The 20143-nt window shown below is 41.1% G+C and overlaps 1 protein-coding gene across 1 annotated transcript in view; it reads right to left on the bottom strand.

Annotated features, from left to right (window-relative positions):
* RPGRIP1 (RPGR interacting protein 1) overlaps window positions 1-20143 on the bottom strand; it is a 96007-nt gene that overhangs the window by 18016 nt on the left and 57848 nt on the right. Inside the window, exons 12-23 of the mRNA XM_077281005.1 lie at window positions 19048-19211; window positions 15231-15524; window positions 12803-12920; window positions 12270-12719; window positions 10319-10458; window positions 9794-10142; window positions 9531-9667; window positions 8397-8630; window positions 5769-5898; window positions 4544-4614; window positions 4259-4499; window positions 4063-4150 (exon numbers count right to left, since the gene is read on the bottom strand). Of these exons, the coding sequence (XP_077137120.1) occupies window positions 4063-4150; window positions 4259-4499; window positions 4544-4614; window positions 5769-5898; window positions 8397-8630; window positions 9531-9667; window positions 9794-10142; window positions 10319-10458; window positions 12270-12719; window positions 12803-12920; window positions 15231-15524; window positions 19048-19211 (2416 nt within the window). The remainder of the gene's footprint in view (window positions 1-4062; window positions 4151-4258; window positions 4500-4543; window positions 4615-5768; window positions 5899-8396; window positions 8631-9530; window positions 9668-9793; window positions 10143-10318; window positions 10459-12269; window positions 12720-12802; window positions 12921-15230; window positions 15525-19047; window positions 19212-20143) is intronic.

Below are 20143 nucleotides of genomic sequence, written 5' to 3'. Positions count from 1 at the left end.
TTAGCACTCTTCAGATCAGGGAGATTGCGGGATCCCTTATTCCCATTTCATTGGAGCCAAGAGTCTATTAAATACTTGGGTATACAGCTCCCAGCAGACCCGTCCACTTGATATGGAATCAATTATAGGCTATTAATATCATCAATAACCAGTCTCCTAAACTCTTGGAAGCATTTCACATTATCCTTTTCAGGTCAATGCCACTTGATTAAAATGATAGCATTTCCTAAATTGATGTATGCTTTTCAGACTCTTCCTTTACTACTCTCCCGAGCAGATCTTAAACTGTTAAACACAGCTTTTCGGAAGTTTATCTGGGGTAATATGGGCAGGACACGCATAGGACTATTAAAATTGCAGGCATCAAGGGCAGAGGGCAGAATTAACTTCCCAGATATAGGCAGGTATAACTTTGCAGCTAATTTTGGATACGCCATAGACTGGATACGGGGTGTCTCTCATTTTGCTAATATCAGCCTAGAACAACAATTATGTTCACATATCTCATTGCCAGCTATATTGCATTTGACCGAGGTCCAGGAACACTCGACACTGTGGCAAACAATACTGACTTGGAGGCCATGTAGAAGACTTTGCAAACTACGTACTGGGCTATCCCCATTTCAACCATTTTTAGGTAATCCTGGTTTCTTAAAAGGCATTCCACCTTCGTCTTATAGATTTCTCGCAGATCAGGGATGCACACAATCAATAGATTTAATGGACTTTAGATTTTCTGTGCTCTCTTTTGATATAGCATCGCAACGCTTCCCGCAGTTTAATAACAATCCTTTTCTCTTTCTCCAGGCGCGTAGTTTGGTACAAAAATGCTTGTCAAATGGGGGATGGGAGGAATAGCATGGATGGTTTTCTCAGGAATGCAAGTTCACAGCCGGCATCCACAAGTAGCATTTACTCTTTATTACGCAAAAGATGGTCATGGGAGTGGAGGGATACCGGATTAGCGAAATGGTCAAAAGACATTCCAGGCTTTGAGACGGGTGACTTTCTCGATGCCACTGCAGCACAAAGATCTTGGCATACAGTAGCTATACGGATATGGCTCTATTGATATTACACAGGGCCTATATTACCCCATATATCCCATCTAAAATGTCTCCTTCAACTCTTTATTCATGCTCTAAATGTAAAACACGAAACACTGATATATACCATCATTTGTGCAGTTGTTCAAAAATACAAGAGTTGTGGGGCAACATACATGCGGAGCTACAGAAGATGTGTGGGATTATCTTTTCACTCACACCACAGTGGGCTATTTTTAATATTCTGGAAGAAACCCAACTTAAATTACCCAAACATATTAAAGCTACTCTCACGATTTGGGCATCGGCAACTAGGGAAAGCATATTGCACCACTGGTTGAGTCCGACTATACCACCACAATCCCTTATACACACTAAGATTATGTTCCTTTTCAAAATGGATTGGTTGGATGTGTTGACCAGTAAGGAAAGATTGTCCGGGAAATTTCTAAATACATGGTCTCTCTTTATTCCATCTCTTCTTTTGGGGATTAAAGAAAAACTACAAGCTCAATTTGAGAATATCCAGTGGTATCTAATGCAGCGATTAGGTGGTCATACACCAATTCCATAATACAACTCAAATAATAAGTGCACGCAGAGAAGAGTTCGGGTGAGACTGGGAGGGATAGGGTGCTTTCACACTAGCGTCGTACGGCGCACGTCGCAATGCGTCATTTTTGAGAAAAAATGCATCCTGCAAAGTTGCCCGCAGGATGCATTTTTTCTCCATAGGCTTGTATTAGCGACGCATTGTGACGGATTGCCACACGTCGCATCCATCGTGCAACAGATGCGTCGTGTTTTGGTGGACCGTCGGCACAAAAAACGTTACATGTAATGTTTTTTTGTGCGTCGTGTCCGCCATTTCCGACCGCATGCGCAGCCGGAACTCCGCCCCCTCCTCCCCGGACATTACAATGGGGCAGCGGATGTGTTGTAAAACTGCATCCGCTGCCCCCGTTGTGCTTTTTTTTCACAGCGTGCATCGGTACATCGACACGACGCATTGCGTCGTGCGTCGTATGACGCTAGTGTTAAAGTAGCCTTAGGGTTCTTGGGCATTGGTATTGTTATATGATTTGCCTAATTGTACTGTTTATATGCTCTGTTATATTAAACTTAATAAAAAGAATTAAAAAAAAAAAAGATACCAAATGTAAATTTTTGGTGAAGAATCAACAACATGTGGACCACAATTGTGAAGTTGAACAAAATGTATTGGTTATTTTAAATTTTTGTGGAAATTCAAAAACTGAAAAGTGGGGCGTGCAATATTATTCAGCCCCTTTAACTTAGTACTTTGTTGCGCCACCTTTTGCTGCGATTACAGCTGCAAGTCGCTGGGGGTATGTCTCTATCAGTTTTGTACATTGAGAGACTGAAATTCTTGCCCATTCTTCATGGCAAACAGCTTGAGCTCAGTGAGGTTTGATGGAGATCGTTTGTGAACAGCAGTTTTCAGCTCTTTCCACAGATTCTCGATTGGATTGAGGTCTGGACTTTGACTTGGCCATTCTAACACCTGGACACGTTTATTTGTGAACCATTCCATTGCAGATTTTGCTTTATGTTTGGGATCATTGTATTGTTGGAAGACAAATCTCCGTCCCAGTCGCAGATCTTTTGCAGACACCAACAGGTTTTCTTCAAGAATGGTCCTGTATTTGGCTCCATCCATCTTCCCATCAATTTTAATCATCTTCCCTGTCCCTGCTGAAGAAAAGCAGGCCCAAACCATAATGCTGCTACCACCATGTTTGACGGTGGGGATGGTGTGTTCAGGGTGATGAGCTGTGTTGCTTTTACGCCAAACATATCGTTTGACATTGTTGCCAAAAAGTTCGATTTTGGTTTCATGTGACCAGAGCACCTTCTTCCACATGTTTGGTGTGTCTCCCAGGTGGCTTGTTGCAAACTTTAAACAACACTTTTTATGGATATCTTTGAGAAATGGCTTTCTTCTTGCCACTCTTCCATAAAGGCCACATTTGTGCAGTGTATGACTGATTGTTGTCCTATGGACAGACTGTCCCACCTCAGCTGTAGATCTCTGCAGTTCATCCAGAGTGATCATGGGCCTCTTGGCTGCATCTCTGATCAGTCTTCTCCTTGTTTGAGATGAAAGTTTAGAGGGACGGCTGGGTCTTGGTAGATTTGCAGTGGTATGATACTCCTTGCATTTCACTATGATCGCTTGCAGAGTGCTCCTTGGGATGTTTAAAGTTTTTGGAGATCATTTTATATCCAAATCCGGCTTTAAACTTCTCCACAACAGTATCACGGACCTGCCTGTTGAGTTCCTTGGTCTTCATAATGCGCTCTGTGCTTCAAACAGAACCCTGAGACTATCACAGAGCAGGAGCATTTATACGAAGATTTGACTACACACAGGTGGATTATATTTATGATCATTAGGCATTTAGGACAACATTGGATCATTCAGAGATCCACAATGAACTTCTGGAGTGAGTTTGCTGCACTGAAAGTAAAGGGGCCGAATAATATTGCACTTTTCAGTTTTTGAATTTCCACAAAAATTTAAAATAACCAATAAATTTAGTTCAATTTCACAATTGTGTTCCACTTGTTGTTGATTCTTCACCAAAAATTTACATTTGGTATCTTTATGTTTGAAGCATGATATGTGGGAAAAGGTTGAAAAGTTCCAGGGGCCGAATACTTTCGCAAGGCACTGTACATGTACATTCATATGGGTCTACAGAAAATAAAAGGTTCTTCTGGGCACTCGAGAAACTCAGTAGGCGTTAATCGGAATAAAGACCAGAAGATGTTCATTTTAGTATCATCTTAGTATGTTTAAACTTTACAGTATCACACAGCCCCCTTTTGAAGGTCAGAACTAGGAAAGGGGTACCTGCTGCATAAGTACTGTGTTGTCCAATACCCAAATCTAAAGAGCTTCCTTCATGTTTTACACACCACATGCCTAAAGCCATACAAAAAGTGACCAAACACAACACAATGCAGCACAGGCAAAAATGAAGACCCGCACCTGACTTTTTCTCCAGTGTCTGATCCCAATAGGAGCAAATAGAGGAATCGTCTACGATCCGCATGATTTTCACCATCAAGATGGATTACTGTGAAGAGAAGACATTCAGTTTAGGCAACGATAGCAATGATTTCCAAGTGTTCAGATCTAATGTTTGGGTTTTTAACATGTACATTCATCACCATGTTGTTCTAACCTTTGCTGAAATGGTAGAATATCTCTTCACCGTGGATAGGTTTGCGAAGTGATAAAGGGGTCTCTGTTTCTTCAGTGGGAACACCCGGAAAATGAAACTCCACAAACACTCTCTCTACTGATTTATCAGTCGCCACATGTGAGCATGGGTCTAAAGTTAGCGAAGCTACCTCCACCCGAATCCTGGATGAAGGCTGAGTGAAGTACAGAATCATGATAATACAAGACAATATTATTATACGCTATATTTAAGGAATAATAATAAGAGAAGGTTCTTATTACATACCGATTTATAAGGAAATAATGGTTCCGGTGCTATGATGATATCATCATCATCGCTATCTGTAATGTCTCCTACTAGGTTGGAGAAAGACAAGCCATGTGTTAAATATGACCAGTGTATTAAGAAGTATTGCTCATAAAAGAGTATCTGTCAGTAGGTTTTTGCCAAGTAATTTGAGAGCACCATGATAGAGGGAGCCTGATTCCAGTGATGTATCACTTACTGGACTGCTTGGTGTAGATTTGATAGAATTCTTGTTTGCCTGTTATAGATGCAGATACCCACACCCCTGATAGGCAGCTTCCTGTTTACACGCTGCTGTGGATGGGGCAGGATAACACACATTTGCCTGATTGGTCTACATGTGAAACCTAGTCCTCTAGTGATAATCTGCTGATAAAACACTGATTGTATTGGAACTACTGCACACAGCCTAGCAAGTGATGCATCATAGGAATCAGGCTCTCTTTCCTTATATTATGCTGCTGTTATGAATTTTAGACACTCACACATGGCAAATGTGGCACCTACATGCAACTAGTCCCTGTACAGACTAGAAAGGCCTTAGCTGCACAACTAAAAACACCACCTCGTACCTAACTCCCTAAAAGGTCGTCAAGGGGTTTCTTGTACCTCTTGAAGAATCAGAGGGGAACCCGCAATACATTGCCAACAAGGGGAAGGAAAGTACAAAGCAAGATAGAAAAACCTAGAGTGAGAAACAAGAACAAGTTCATATAAGGTAGAGAGTGAAAGCTAAGGGGAACGAAAAATAAAAGGAACAGGTAAAACCTCCCAGTGGTAAATGGAAAAGGTGTTGGGAGGGAAAGCAAACAGACTCACTACAAGAATACAGCTGGAGATTACCAAGCAAGGTAAACCCCTTAGCTGAAGGGCTGGAACTTCTAAATACACATCCATTAAGAGATATAGCCAGCAAGGAAGTGCAATGAAGGGTGAACTTATAAAAGCCCACCCAGAAAGTTATAGGGCAAACCAAAACGGGAAAATGAGAAACACCTGGAGAAAAGTAAACCAAAAAAGGAAAACAAAGACAATAGAAACCATCAGCATTTGGACAGGGTAGAAAGGGCAATAGCTCAGCAGACAAAGGAATAGCCCACACAGGAATAGGTCACAGGATCGAATCCCCAAGCTATGACAGCTGTTCTCAGATTAAACAGCAAAAACCTACTGATATATTCCTTTTAATAAGATGCTATGTTACCTTTTTCTTTTGCCATGACTTGTCCTACTGGTTGGAAAGAGCTGTCATATCTTGTTTCCTGATCAGATTCATTTATATCTACAAGACTTTCTTCATGTTCATTTAGTGCCTCTAGTCCTTCTGAAATATCCTGCAAATATGAAGGTGTGTACAGAGCTTTGTATGATGATTCTTATTCTCATCTCATCGTATTATGATTATGTACTTAGTGCCAAGAATGGAATTGGATCCCATTCCAATGCAAAACGTTTCCCCTTGTTTTTCAAACATGGATAACAGAAGCGCATTTCCGTGCCCACATGACTAATTCAAGTCTTGGCCCAACCATGAATTTAAAGACCCAAACTGACAGCATTATATTTGCCTTTGATGTGGTTAGTTCGAGTCAATGGATCTGCAACGTGTTCAGAATTGACATCTGTAACATTGGCCTAGGAATGTGCCTGAAATGCCCTAATTTGAATCTGCCCTTATTTCTACAAACTCTGCAAAAAGCCATATTCTATCCGTGAGAAGAAGTCTTGCAACATTTTTCCATGCATTCACGGTTCTGCAAATCTTGGTTAGCGCAATTGGGATAGCCAGAAATACAATTCTACACAGAATCACAACATTCATGTTATTAAGGACGCATTGGCGCATGCCAATGTTAGCCAATGCATCTTGCTGACTGTATGATATATTTTAAGAGTCATTTTTTTTTCAGTTTTCAAGATCCATGCTTGCAGTCATTGCGGTCATTGAATGTGATCCTTCTGGCCATGTTTCCAGGTACGAAGATCCAGCTTTTATTCTGCAAATATCTGCACAAACATACCCTAGAGAAATCTACTCTGATTATTGCATTTTTTTATGCCTTTCCACAGTATTCTAAAACATTTTGGTTTTTATTTGAGACTGAGTTTTTGAGTTTTTAAAATAAAACTTGGATTCTGTGCTTCAGCGGTGTCATTCTTTTCAGAAGTGCACAAAACTGTGTCTTTTATTCAATCCTAAAAGTATGGACAATGCCGGATCACTGGTCCTATGGGGTCCACAGTGCCTCCATTTGCCTTATTTTAGGGAATCTTCCTCCGGGGGTTCAGTCTGAATGGTGTAAGCGCTCAGCGCAGAGTGCAGGATAAATGTGTGCCGAGCCTTACTGCGATCTTTGGGAGGCAGAACGAACAAAACAGGTGAAGAATTGGTTTTATTTTTTTTTTTTACGCCATTCCTCATGTAGTATAAGTGATTAGATTACTTTATTCTTCGAGTTGGTGCGATTACAGCGATAGCAGATTTATATAGATTTTTATTGCAGAAAATTAATTTTGAGAGCTATAATTTTTCCATATTTCCGCCGACAGTCATGTGAGGGCTTGTTTTTTGTGGGACGAGTTGATGTTTTTATTGGCACCGTTTTCAGACGTGACACTTTTTAATCGCTTTCTATTCCAATATTTGGGAGGCAGAATGAACAAAAACTAGCAATTCAGGATTTTTTTTTTAATGTCGTTCCGCTTGTGGTAAAATTGATAAAGCAGTTTTATTCTTTGGGTCAGTATGATCACAGCCATACTGCAAGTATTTTTTTTATGTTTTGGCGCTTTTACACAATTAAAACTATTATAGAAAAAATAATTATTTTTGCATTGCTTTACTCTGAGAGCTATAACTTTTTTTCCTCTGATGTATGATGGCTTGTTTTTTGCGGGATAAGATGGCGTTTTCAGTGGTACCATGTTTATTTATATTCATCTTTTTTGTCGCGTTTTATTCCACTTTTTGTTTGGCAGTATGATGATAAAGCATTGTTTTTCGTCTTTTTTTTATGGTGTTCGCTAGAGGGGTTAACTAGTGGGACAGTTTCATATTTTATTGTTTTTTTTTCATAAAAATATTCGTTCATGGGTACAATATCTTTTTATTTTTTTTACTATATACATTTTTTTAAAAACTTTTATTAAAAACTTTTTTACTTTGTCCCACTATGGGACTTTCATTTTTTGCAGGCTGATCGCTTGTACAGCATGTGATGCAGCAGCATTTTTGTGCTATGCAAACTGTCAGCTCTGCGCTGACAGATAAAGTTGCACTGCGCAACTTTCCTAGCTCTCGTGACCCATATGTCGTCACATCAGGTCACCATGGCAACGATTTGGACCCCACGATGATGTCGCGGGGTCTCCGATCTAAAGCCACAGGGGCTGTCTTTTGTCTTCCTGCTCTCGAAATGCTACAATCACATTCTATTGCAGCATCTAGTGGGTTAAAGTGCCGGGAGCTCTGCGGGACTGTTCCTGGCACTTAGTGCCGGGTGTCAGCTATCAAAGTCAGCTGAAACCTGGCAGAGATCGCACGCGTGCGGAGGCCGTGTGTGCGCAAAATAGCAAGCATGTGTCCATACATCCCAGGTCAGATAGACCCGGGTCACAGGGATTTATGGATATGTCTAAGGTTGGAAAAGGGTTAAGCATATTAGAAAATTGCTTATTTCTGTTATACAATAAAAAGACTTGTGTAAATTCCCGTTACTTCTGATGAAAATGATAGTTAATCACCGGTCTGGGATTTCTTCCCTGTCACGCTCGGCATGTTATTAAAACTGTACCATAAGTTCAGTTTGCCATTTATGCTATAACCACCCACCTCCACATTCATGTTCATGTCTTCGCTCTGTAGCTCCGGTGTCGAGGATTCACATCTCGTCTCATTTTGCTTCAACTTTGGACAGTCCGTTGGGTATGGATCTCTCCTGCCCCTCTTGTTAGCGCTGACATCTCCGTGCAGCTCTTCCTCTGCCTTTCGCAATTTGGATAGTCTGGAACTGCTTAAGTGAATCCTTGAAGTGTCTCTAGATAACACCTTCCTTGGAGATTGGTGCTAGAAAAATATTATAATGTTATGATTTTTTTTGTGGTTACATCGATTATACAATGCTGTACCTTCACACACATTATTATGAGAATTTAGGTTATATATCTAACGGAAGTCTAAAACAGCCAATGCAGCATGAAGCAATTCTACTTCTACAGCTATTGAACGATAAAGGCTGGCCTCCTGGCTGTTTCATCGGCGACAGCTGATACCTACACTATTCACTATACACAAAGAGACTGACAGGAATATCAGCTTACAAAAATCACAAACTAAACTAACAACTACTAAGAACCAATCATCTTCTCAGGATGAAGGTTATATTCACATCTAATATGGCAGAAACGCGGGGTACGATCCAGCACACAATGGACACCAAAGGTGCCAGGTGGACTCATCTACTCATAATAGGTTTTATTAAGTAGTCCTTAATTTTAGTAGAAAAAAATCTCTGCATAGAATGTATGAAGACTGCAGGCCGCGGACGCAAATGTGAATATAGCTTGATATATTAATCATCAGAACATTTTGATATGACAAGAAATAACACATTTTTTAGCGAGTCCCTTCTCCCGTGCCTCAGACTGAGTGACATATAGTTCTCCATCAGGTTGTTTAGCATCAGTACTGCATATTCTACTTTCCTATGTCCTAGATTATGCACACCATAAAGGTACAGATGGGGTGTGTCATATCAATCGCTGTTAGATAGGAAATCCCCCTTTTGCTTCAAGAAGCGGTTCTGCAGCAGCTGAGGTGTGTATTATACGAGACACTACGCCTGATACCGCTCAGACTTTAGCCTCAGTGTCTGCTGAAAGTGTTATTATTCACAGGAAGAGGGGTGTTATCCCATATATTAAGCTGTTTTCCACCCCAAATCTGTGGTAATGACGCTGCTTCTACCTTGACAGAAGTTAGGCCGCCACTGGTGGAAGATTCCCAGAGGCTCTGACCAGGGGCATGGTAAGGGTTTTTCCACTCCAAGGTAATCTGTATGGAGCCGACACACTTGCCATAAAGATTCAGTAGCCCAAAATCACCTAGAGAAGCCAGGAGAAATACAATAGAAATAACAGGCAAAAAGCTGGCAAAAAATGATTATAATTATCATGATTCTCAGTAATCTGTAGGTAATTAGAGTAAGTAAAAAGCCATTACTTTCTTACCTTGAATGCTGTTTCCTTGTGCCAGTCTCAGTAGTGGCACTTCAGCCTTGCCCAGGTAAACCCCAGGCTGAGCTTCTTCATCATCAAACACATAAATATTCAGACGCTCCTGCTGGAGATAGCGCTCCAGGTCAGTGGTCAACTGTAGGGGATAGACAGCTTCATACCCAAACTGAGGGTTGTTGCTACAGGGTATAATCGAGGTAGTATGGTCTGGGTAGTGGTAAAAACGATAGGTGATGTATGGACTTGGCTGATGGCCCAAATGGCTCACTTGTAGACTTCTGCATCCCCAAAGCTTGATGACCAGTTCATTCTGGAGGCCGCTAGTTAATGGTGATTTCCAGAACTAAAGAATAAAGAGGGATAAAATAATTGTACATTAATATCCTGTATTTGCAGTTGATGTCTGACTATATTATTTAGGAATGTCATTCACTGATCCGTATTGGGGTACCGTATTACTATTCTGTTTCTATCTCTTTCTTGTGTGCTGGTCTTTTTTTTTCTTCTTTGTATCGTTACCTTTTCTGTATTCCCATGTCTGCCAGTGGATAAGTAGCCATGTGCTTTGCTTCTTTGCCTTTGAAGACACTGGACATGGGACAGGGGTCCATGCAGCCGCAGCCAGTAGCTCAGTTCCCCAATGGTCTCCCCAGCTTCGTCTAATAATAGCAGAAAGGTGATCTTTGCATTAATCTCTTAATCTAAGTTTCATTGTCACAGAAAACTCATTAAAGGAAAATCTGTCACCAGGTTTTTGCCATTTCGTCTGAGAGTGGCAGAGTTCACAATTCCGGAGAAGTGTCCCTTACTGGGCTGCTTGCTTCAGTTTTGAGAAAATCCCTGTTTAGCAGTTCTCTGAATGCTGAGTCCTTTATAACCCCACCCACACCACTGATAAGCTGCTTTTTGTGTGCTGTGCATAGGCAAAAAATTGCCAATCAGTGGAGGGGATGGGGTTATACAGGGCTCATGAATATGGATGACTACCTGGCAACAGATTTTTACTAGTCCCCTAGTGATAATCTCCTGATGATAAAACAGTGATTTTACAAAAACTACAGCAAGCAGACAGGTAAGGGATACATAGTTGGAATCAGAGTCTTTGGCTCTACATTATGGAACACTCAGATTAGGTGGCAACATTTTGTGATAGATTCCCTTTAAATAATTTACAGTTGCGTGAAAAAGTGATTGCCCCCTTCCTGATTTCTTATTGTTTTGCATGTTTATCACACTTAAAAGTTTCAGATGACCAACAAATTTAAATATTAGACAAAGATAACACAAGTAAACGCAAAATGCAGTTTTTAAATGAAGCGCTTTATTATCAAGGGAAAAAGAAATCCAAACCTACAGGGCCCTGTGTGAAAAAGTGACCCCCACCTTAAAACATAAATTAATCACATATTTGGGAAGCTGAGTTCAAATTCCCTGCCACACCTGTTCTTGAAATCAAGAAATCACTTAAATAGGACCTGCCTGACAAAGTGAAGTAGACAAAAAGATCCTCAAAAGCTAGACATCATTCCATGATCCAAAGAAATTCTGGAACAAATGAGAAACAAAGTAATTGAGATCCATCAGTCTGGGAAAGATTATAAAGCCATTTCTTAAAGGGAACCTGTCAGCAGTTTTGGCCGATATAAGATACGGCCACCACCTTTCAGGGCTTGTATACAGCATTCTATAAAGCTGTATATAAGCCCTTAACCCGACCTGGAAGAACTGAAAAATATCAGCAAGTGATAGATGCTACTGCGCAGGGGACGCCAGCAGTGCCATTTTGCTGGATTTAATTTTTTTTGTAAATTCCATAATATAAACTACGCAAGCGCAGTATTTAAAATAGGAGGCAGGTCACTGAAGAATCAGTGACCTGTCATTTAAGCCCACAAGGATTAAGATGAGGCCAGAGCACCAAATAAAGACCCCCCCCATAGGCCACCCCGGAGCACAAGAATCTCATTAACTGAAAAATACAAATACAGATTAAACAACAACCACAAGATGGATTTCATCAACCAAGGTACCATTTTATTCAGTATAACGGCGCCGACCTGACACTGTCTGTAGGTTACTGTGCACAATCCTGCTGACAGGTTAGCTTTAAAATTAAAGACCTACATTTAAAAACTGCATTTTGTGGTTATTTGTGTTATCTTTGTCTATATTTGTTTGGTGATCTGAAACATTTAAGTGTGACAAACATGGAAAAGAATAGGAAATCAGGAAGGGGCAAACAGTTTTTCACACAACTGTATGCTACATGATATGGAGCCATTTGGAAAGAGTGCATGGTTTAATAATGTGAATAAGGCGCTATGTAAGTCTGCATATCACATCTACTCATACTTAAAATACCCACTGAAAAGTAAAAAAACTGGTCAGTAAAAAATTTATAAATTATGCAAAATGATCAGCAACACAATAGGTAAACATTTCCCATTCATTTCCATGATTGGAATATTACCAGTTAGTATGATGGCGTTATGCACTCTGTCTGTAGTGTGCAGTACTGAGTCTAGATTTAGGCGTCCCCTTGCCAGCTCACAGTGGTCAGCCCCTTTAACTTGATAAAAGTCAACCGTAAGGGTCCCAACTCTTAGATAACGCAGGAATTCAGGATCTGGAGTCACGGCATAGCGAGATGTGAAGTTGTACTGAGGCTGGATTCCGGCAACCACTGGAGTTGCATGGGTCTCAAAGTCATATAATGAATAGATGCAGAATGTGGTTGGTTGAGGGTCTTCAATAAGTCTTATGCCGTAAGTGGTGAAGCAGATTTCTCCAATATGAACCTCAAACAGAGTTTCCCCACGATGCAGAGATGGAGGTGGAGACACACCGACCTCAGGAGAGGGGGAGTCTTCAGTATTTAGCCTGAATGGAAATGTACCGTAGGCAATGTCTTTGAGCTGAGCTAAAAGAAACAAGAAAGTTTAATATATAGATGATCTACTCAATACGCTCTTTATACAGTCCCTTGTGAAGAAGGCTAGTTACCTTCCAACATCTGGACTCTAGATTTCCGCTGAAAAAGTCTGTCCTCGTAGTGACGTAACTTTTCTTCATTTTCTCGGCTTTCACATTCTGATCTAAGCTTTACAGTTTTCAGCTCTTCCTGACATTGAATATAAAGAAAGCTATTCACATATTTTATGGTGACCAGCGGTAGGTCTACGCATGAAAGTGAGTATCTGCCTAATTACTGCAGTGAAATTACCATGAGAGGAGAAGAAAAGACCAGCGTTCACATGATCAAAGGAGTGATAATCATACGATAACATGTAATAGCAAGGCTCGGGGATGTTAACCTCTTTCCGACATTGGGCGTAATAGTATGGAAAACCCGCCCATCGGTGACCCCGTCACGTGATCACGGGTCACCAATGGGTTGGCATGACAACCAAAGGTCTCCAGCAGACCTCTATGGTTGTCATAGCCGGATTGCTATGAGCGCCGCCTGGTGGTCGGCACTCATAGCAAGTGAGGATTTCTGCTACATACAGGCGATCTGATCATCGCCTGTATGTAGCAGAGCCAATTAGATTATGGCAGCTTCTAGTCTCCCATGGACACTTTTGAAGCATGCCAAAAGTAAAAAAAAATGTTTTTAAAAATATTAAAAAAATGAAAATATAAAATTTCAAATCACCCCCCTTTTGCCCCATTCAAAATAAAACAATAAAAACAAAATCAAACATACACATATTTAGTATAGCCGCATTCAGAATCATCTGATATATTAATATAAAAAAAAGAATTACGGTAACCAGATCGGCGTAACGAGAAAAAAAGTCAAAATGCCAGAATTAAGTTTTTTGGTCGATGCAACATTGCATAAAAATGCAATAATGGGCGATCAAAAGATTGTATCTGCACCAAAACGGTATCATTAAAAACTTAAGCTCAGCTTACAAAAAATAAGCCGTCACCCAACCCGAGATCAAGAAAAATGGAGACGCTACGAGTATCGGATAATGGTGCAATTATTTTAACAAATTTAGGAATTTTTTTCACCACTTAAATGAAAAAGAACCTATACATGTTTGGTGTCTATGAACTCGTAATGACCCAGGAAATCATAATTTCAGGACAGTTTTAGCATTTAGTGAACATGGTAAAAAAAACCCTGAAAAACAACTGTGGGATTGCACTTTTTTTTGCAATTTTGAAGCACTTGGAATTTTTTTCTCATTTTCCAGTACACAACATGTTAAAGCCAAGAATATCATTCAAAGTACAACTTGTCCTGCAAAAAACATGCCCTCATATGGCCATTTTGACCAAAAAATAAAAAAGTTATGGCTCTGGGAAGAAGGGGAGCAAAACACAAAAATGAAAATGGTGTGGGGGTTAAGAGGTTAATGACCTGCTAATATTAGGATTACACTCTTGTTTTATCAATGTCTTTCCATGTAAAAAGGGCTCTAAAGGATTTTTCTTTTTTCATGAAATTGGTATAGTTATTTAAACAGCATGAAAATAAGTAAGTTTGTAATTGACTTATTTTTTCTGTCTGCTGTCAATCTCCTACTGTGAGAACTTTTATATTACATTGTGCACATAGTGCATAGCTCGTTGGCAAGGAGAACCTGGAGCAATATGCGCAGGAGTTACATTCCAGGTTGTGGAGTTAACTCCTGAGATACTAGTCACCGCTCTACAGCCCATTGATTTCTATAGAACAGTTAGATGTTCATCTCCCTTCCCATCCCTCTCAACTCCTGACCTGTTAGCCTGCAAATTCAGAATCTACGGCTATCACCAATGGTAATTTTCACTTGAGTCCTGCACGTGTTTAAAGACAGTGTTATCTCTATATGCAAATATAACGATAACAGTGTAGATTTCATGACAAGCATTGACAAGCAGTTAAAGGGGTTGTCTGGTACTTTTCAATGACTGATCAGTTGTTCCCTTTGACATCCCACCCAACAACAAGGAAGTAAGGAAACTGTAGAGCTGTGTACTTCTCAAGACACAATTTGAGAATAACCCTTTAAATAGTATTTCCATCTCATAAAGTGATATCATGATGCTAAGGTATATTATTTTATGATTGGTGGGTATCCATCTCCATCTCCTGGGTCCCACACGAATTCACACCACCGATTTAACACTGTAGCCAATTGACAGACTATTCCTACACAGTGCCGCTCTGTGGAAACTGCCATTGGGATTCTCAGGATTAGAAAGCTGGACCCAGCACCTAGCATTATGTGACTGCATATCCTTGTGATCTCCTATGACTTCATGATAAAGAAAAGTTATGTAATGAGTCATGTTAGAGAATTAGAGGAGAAATAAGAGCAAAATAACCACCGAGATACTGAGCTCCTAATGGGATTTGAGTAGACTATAGGATCCTCGTTATCAGAGCAGCATGTAGAAATAAGTAAAGCTACCCAACATGGCTGATTTATGTTACCTGGTAATCAGTGTTGATTTTATGCTGTAAAGATAACATTTCACGAGTTTTCTCTAGCTCCAGAATAGTCTCGGTGTGAGCTGCTTCCATTTGCCGCATCCTCCTTTGTCTTTTCTCCTCCAGATCTCTCCTCTCTTCCTCTTCTCTTCGTACATCTGTTCTTTCCATATCTGATTCTATATCAGGCTGTGTCTGATTATTTTTTTCACCCTTGTTTTCTCTTTGTTCACCACAGAGATCATTTTCTGCGCCATTTCTTTCTGTCAGTCTTTGAATGTCTTCAGGTATGGTTGACTATATTAAATAATAAAGTCATTAGAACAAATGATTTAATGAGGGAATTGTCATCATAGTCCGTGACAGACACAAACAAAAGAGAGCCCCTGTGCCAGAACAGTATATGGGCCCTTTGCAGTCCAATAATGATTTGCTTTGGAAGTTGAAATGGCGACCCTTACCTCTTGGGCCTCTGTGCCACTACACAGGTTGCCTCTATGTCCACTCCTGATGCTAGCAATGCTGTCCTAACAGTAGTTCCACAGTTGTATAACATTACGTTAGATGGAAAGCTTTTTGTACATAGACCTTATGAAGAAAAGTTCCACAAACTGATATAAAGCAGTCACCTCACAGGGCTGACAGTCTTATGTCAAAGTACATTCACAAGGGACATTAATAGTGTAGTAGATAGGTCCAATATTACCTCCCTACAGATCAACAACAAATGAATTATTTTTGCCTAGATTGGTGGGAGTCTGACCTTAGGTCCCATTACAATGTGAATATTGTCATATGCAGATGCAGATTATTTATAGTCATAGCTGATATTTTTTACGTTTTTCTTGCAATTAAATTATTACTGTTAGTATAAGCAAGTGTATTATAAGATTCCTAATTTGGAAATCAGGAACATTTTTTTCTTGTAGGTGGTAACTTTGTCACAGATTATTTCTTGAGTTCTTCTGCATCAAAACATTATGGAAATAAAGGTGGGCACTTAGCCTAGAGTATACGTTGGGAACTTTTCCCAACATACACTGTAACAGTACCTTAGGCGACTATTCACCAGGCAGAGGCCGAAAGTGTCTGGCCAGTATGCGGCTGCATCCCCTTTGTTTAACTGTATAGAAAAGTGCAGCAGATAGCTCTTTTCTATATAAAGGGCTATGAGAACCAAATGTTTACCATGTGGTGTATATTTCCTTACAGTGGATCCCTATGCTCAATAGATACCTCACCATCCATCCTGACTATCACTATCGGTCACATATCTCCTGACCAGGGATGTAAAGACTGTGCTTATAACTACGAACGGGCCCGGCGGGTGAAGGGCCTGCTGACACCAACTCCTACTTCAGCTGGATGTGCATTGGATGCACATTCAGCTGAAGTGGTATTGCAAGTGTTTAGACCCATCATATCCGTGCATGGCCATGCTGCAGGCCAATCAGTGGCCAGAAGCTGATATTAGCATGCCACATGCCGTGACAGGGGGAATATGGCAATGATGTAATGCACTCCAGTCGCATGCTGAAGTCAGCTGACGGCTTCACAAGTGGATGCAGCATGGCGTGGGTGCCGAGGGAAGGTAAGTAGGAACGTTTATTGTTTTTTTTTGTGTATTGAACAACAATGGAGGCCATATACCAGGTTTAGCATCATATACCAGGATGGGGAACATATAACAGGAAGAGGAACATATAACAGGATGGGCTATGCATTATACTATATAGAGCACTATGGGCTGTGCATTATATTATATGGATAACTATGTGCTCTGTATTATACTATATGGAAGATTATGGGCTGTGCATTATATTCTATGCAGGACTATGTGGGGCACACTATACTGTATAGAAGATTATGGAGGATGAATTATTTTATTTGTAGGACTATGGGGTGCATTATACTATATGGATGACTATGGGGAGTGCATTATACTATCTGGAGGATTATGAGTGGTGCATTATACTATAGGGAGAACTAGGAGAAGTGCATTATACTATATGGAGGACTATAGGCTGTGCATTATACTATAGAGAGGACTATGGGGAGTGCATTATACTTCTGCTATAGGGCACCATGACATCTATGTTCACATGAAATGAAAAAGAGATGACATGGCACTAGTGACTTCGGTGCTTGTTTTTTAGTAAAGCAGCCAGGTATGAGAACTGCAATTGGCTTATCAACAGGTGTATAGTGCTCAGCTGGAAAACAATCATGAAACACTGCGGACAGAAGAATGAGGAAAGCGGCACTCACCAAGTTGATGAAAATATAATCCTTTTGTCATGACCCACTGTCGGGTGACCAGGGGCTCCTTCCCTGTCCCTGACACTAGGGGGCACCCTAGCTTGCCCTATTCTATGGGATACTTCTAAAGGTGAAGATGCCAGGGCTGCCACCCGTGCCTTATCTTCTGAGAGAGCCATCTGTCTGTTCTCTTCCCCCACCCAGGGAAGAGGGGCGCTACTGTGCAGTGCAGTACACCAACCTCACAAACAAGGCTACACAAATGAGGGTAAACTGAAAGCACCAAGCATACAAAATATTCACTCACATATAACAAAGGAATGCACCGGGGAGTGGAGGAAGGGGAATAAACCAAAGTAGAGGAGAGAAGGGAATTGCCACATTTACAAACCACACAACAGTCACAGATAACTCTTTCAGAACTCTTTCTCATATGAACTCTTCTCCTCCTAAGCCATGCAGCTGTAAAGAACACTGCACGGTACTCACCTCACACTGTACGTCCACCTGATAGGTGGTGTGGCTACGGAGATGAGTAGTGCAGCAGGTACAGGACCTGAAGCACGTGACTGCCAGAGGAGTGGCAGAGGACACGGAGCCTAACCCCGGAGCCACGGAGATCAGAGTACCATCGAAGAGTGCAGGACGGGGTGTGGGAAGCACACAGATACAAACAGAGAGTAATGAGATATCAAAGTGGGCACACTAGAGACAGAGTCAGTAACAAGCCGTGGTCAGAACTGGAGAGGACAGCGCAGTACAGAGAGGGAGCAAACAGACAGAAGTTCAGGGACAGAGCCAAGAGTCAAAACCAGGAGATAAACTAAGGTTACAGAATTGGATAGCCAAAGCAAGAACATAAACAGAACAGGTCATACACAGGCAACACGAACACAAGCAAACTGTATCCACAGACACATGGGGGGTCAGAACTCAGCCGAGGATCAGAGTATAACTGACAGAGAAACCAGGTTCAGTGTGGGTATAAATAACCCTCTCAGAACCAAAAGGAGGCTACAACCATTAACCCTGCGAAAGCAGGGCATTAGCTCAGTCATAACCCAGTCATACCATGACAGCAGCAAATGCTAGCTCTGACATGTATTTGAATCAGAAGCCAGATTATAAAGGGAACGGGAGTGTCTAACTGAGCTCAGCTGAGAGCTCAGGGTTTTCCAACACGGCCGATTAACCCCTGTTCTGACAAAAGGAAGAAAAATGAAGGAGAAGTGCTCCTTCTCAGCACAGGAGTAGGAGCAATCAGATGCCGTGGTCTTCTGGCAACTCTCTGTTGCGGAAAACCTGTGACACCTTTATTCCATATTTGAGGATATGGACATGGTATGCAGGGATTTCAAAGGGTGCAGGGAGAAGAGTGTGGACGACGGCCGTTTCGCGTTGTTCAAATCTTGCACCGGGGCCCATGAGACTCTAGTTACTCCACTGCTCCTGACTGTATGTGACTGATGGGGGCACAAACAAAAGGTGGACCCAGTCTAATAGATTCAAACTTTTGCACTCATGTCAAACATTTTTGTTTGTCAGGGTCAGAATTTTTCACCTGGTCTCTTTGTCTTCTCGTGTCCATTTCCTGAGGGACATGCTTTGCTGCTGTTAAAATTAAAAGATCTGATACATTGTCTTGCAGATTATGGATTTCCTGCACCTTCTCAAGGAGTTGAGACTGCAGCTGAGACAGAACTTGTTGTAGATGTCCATTTTGCTCTGAGAAAGTCAGAGGACAAGATAATTGGAATATTCAGTAGAAAACATTAGACATGTAGTAGAAATGCAGAATGTAGAACCATAAGTGCTGTTATTAGTCTTATATTATCCTTATCATTCACTGTGTCAGGTTATATACTGTCCTGCACAGAATCTTCCCAGATGCTATTGCTCTTATTGCTATGATAGTAGCTATGAAACTATGATTAAATGAAAATTGTAATAATATGTATTGAAATAATAACAGTGTGTTGAAAACAACTGAGAAAAAGCTCAATCCTCATAATAGTATTTATTTCCATATATACAAAGGCACTGGAAGCTGCAAATTGAATTCCAAATGAAAACATGAACAAAATATCAGTTTTTAATTTGAAAATGAAGAAAAAGGGAATAATAGGTTGATAAAAAAAGTAGCAGTGTCTGCATTTACTTTTACAAACTCGAATACTAAAGGTACCGTCACACATTGAAATTTTCATCGCTGCGACGGCACGATCCGTGACGTCGCAGCGATCGTATGAATATCGCTCCAGCGTCGTAGACTGCGGTCACACGTTGCAATCACGGCGCTGGAGCGATGCCGAAGTCCCCGGGTAACCAGGGTAAACATCGGGTAACTAAGCGCAGGGCCGCGCTTAGTAACCCGATGTTTACCCTGGTTACCAGCGTAAACGTAAAAAAACAAACCGTACATGCTCACCCGTCGGTGTCCTTCAGGTCCCTTGCCGTCTGCTTCCTGCTGAGTGCAGCCGTACAGTGAGAGCAGATCGCAGCACCGCTGTGATCTGCTCTCACTTTCCGGCCGGCACTCAGAGCAGGAAGCAGACGGCAAGGGACCTGAAGGACACCGACGGGTGAGCATGTACGGTTTGTTTTTTTACGTTTACGCTGGTAACCAGGGTAAACATCGGGTTACTAAGCGCGGCCCT

The sequence above is a fragment of the Ranitomeya variabilis genome, chromosome 1, assembly GCF_051348905.1.
Source record: "Ranitomeya variabilis isolate aRanVar5 chromosome 1, aRanVar5.hap1, whole genome shotgun sequence".
Lineage (NCBI taxonomy): Eukaryota > Metazoa > Chordata > Amphibia > Anura > Dendrobatidae > Ranitomeya > Ranitomeya variabilis.
This window is presented reverse-complemented; position numbering and strand designations above follow the sequence as displayed.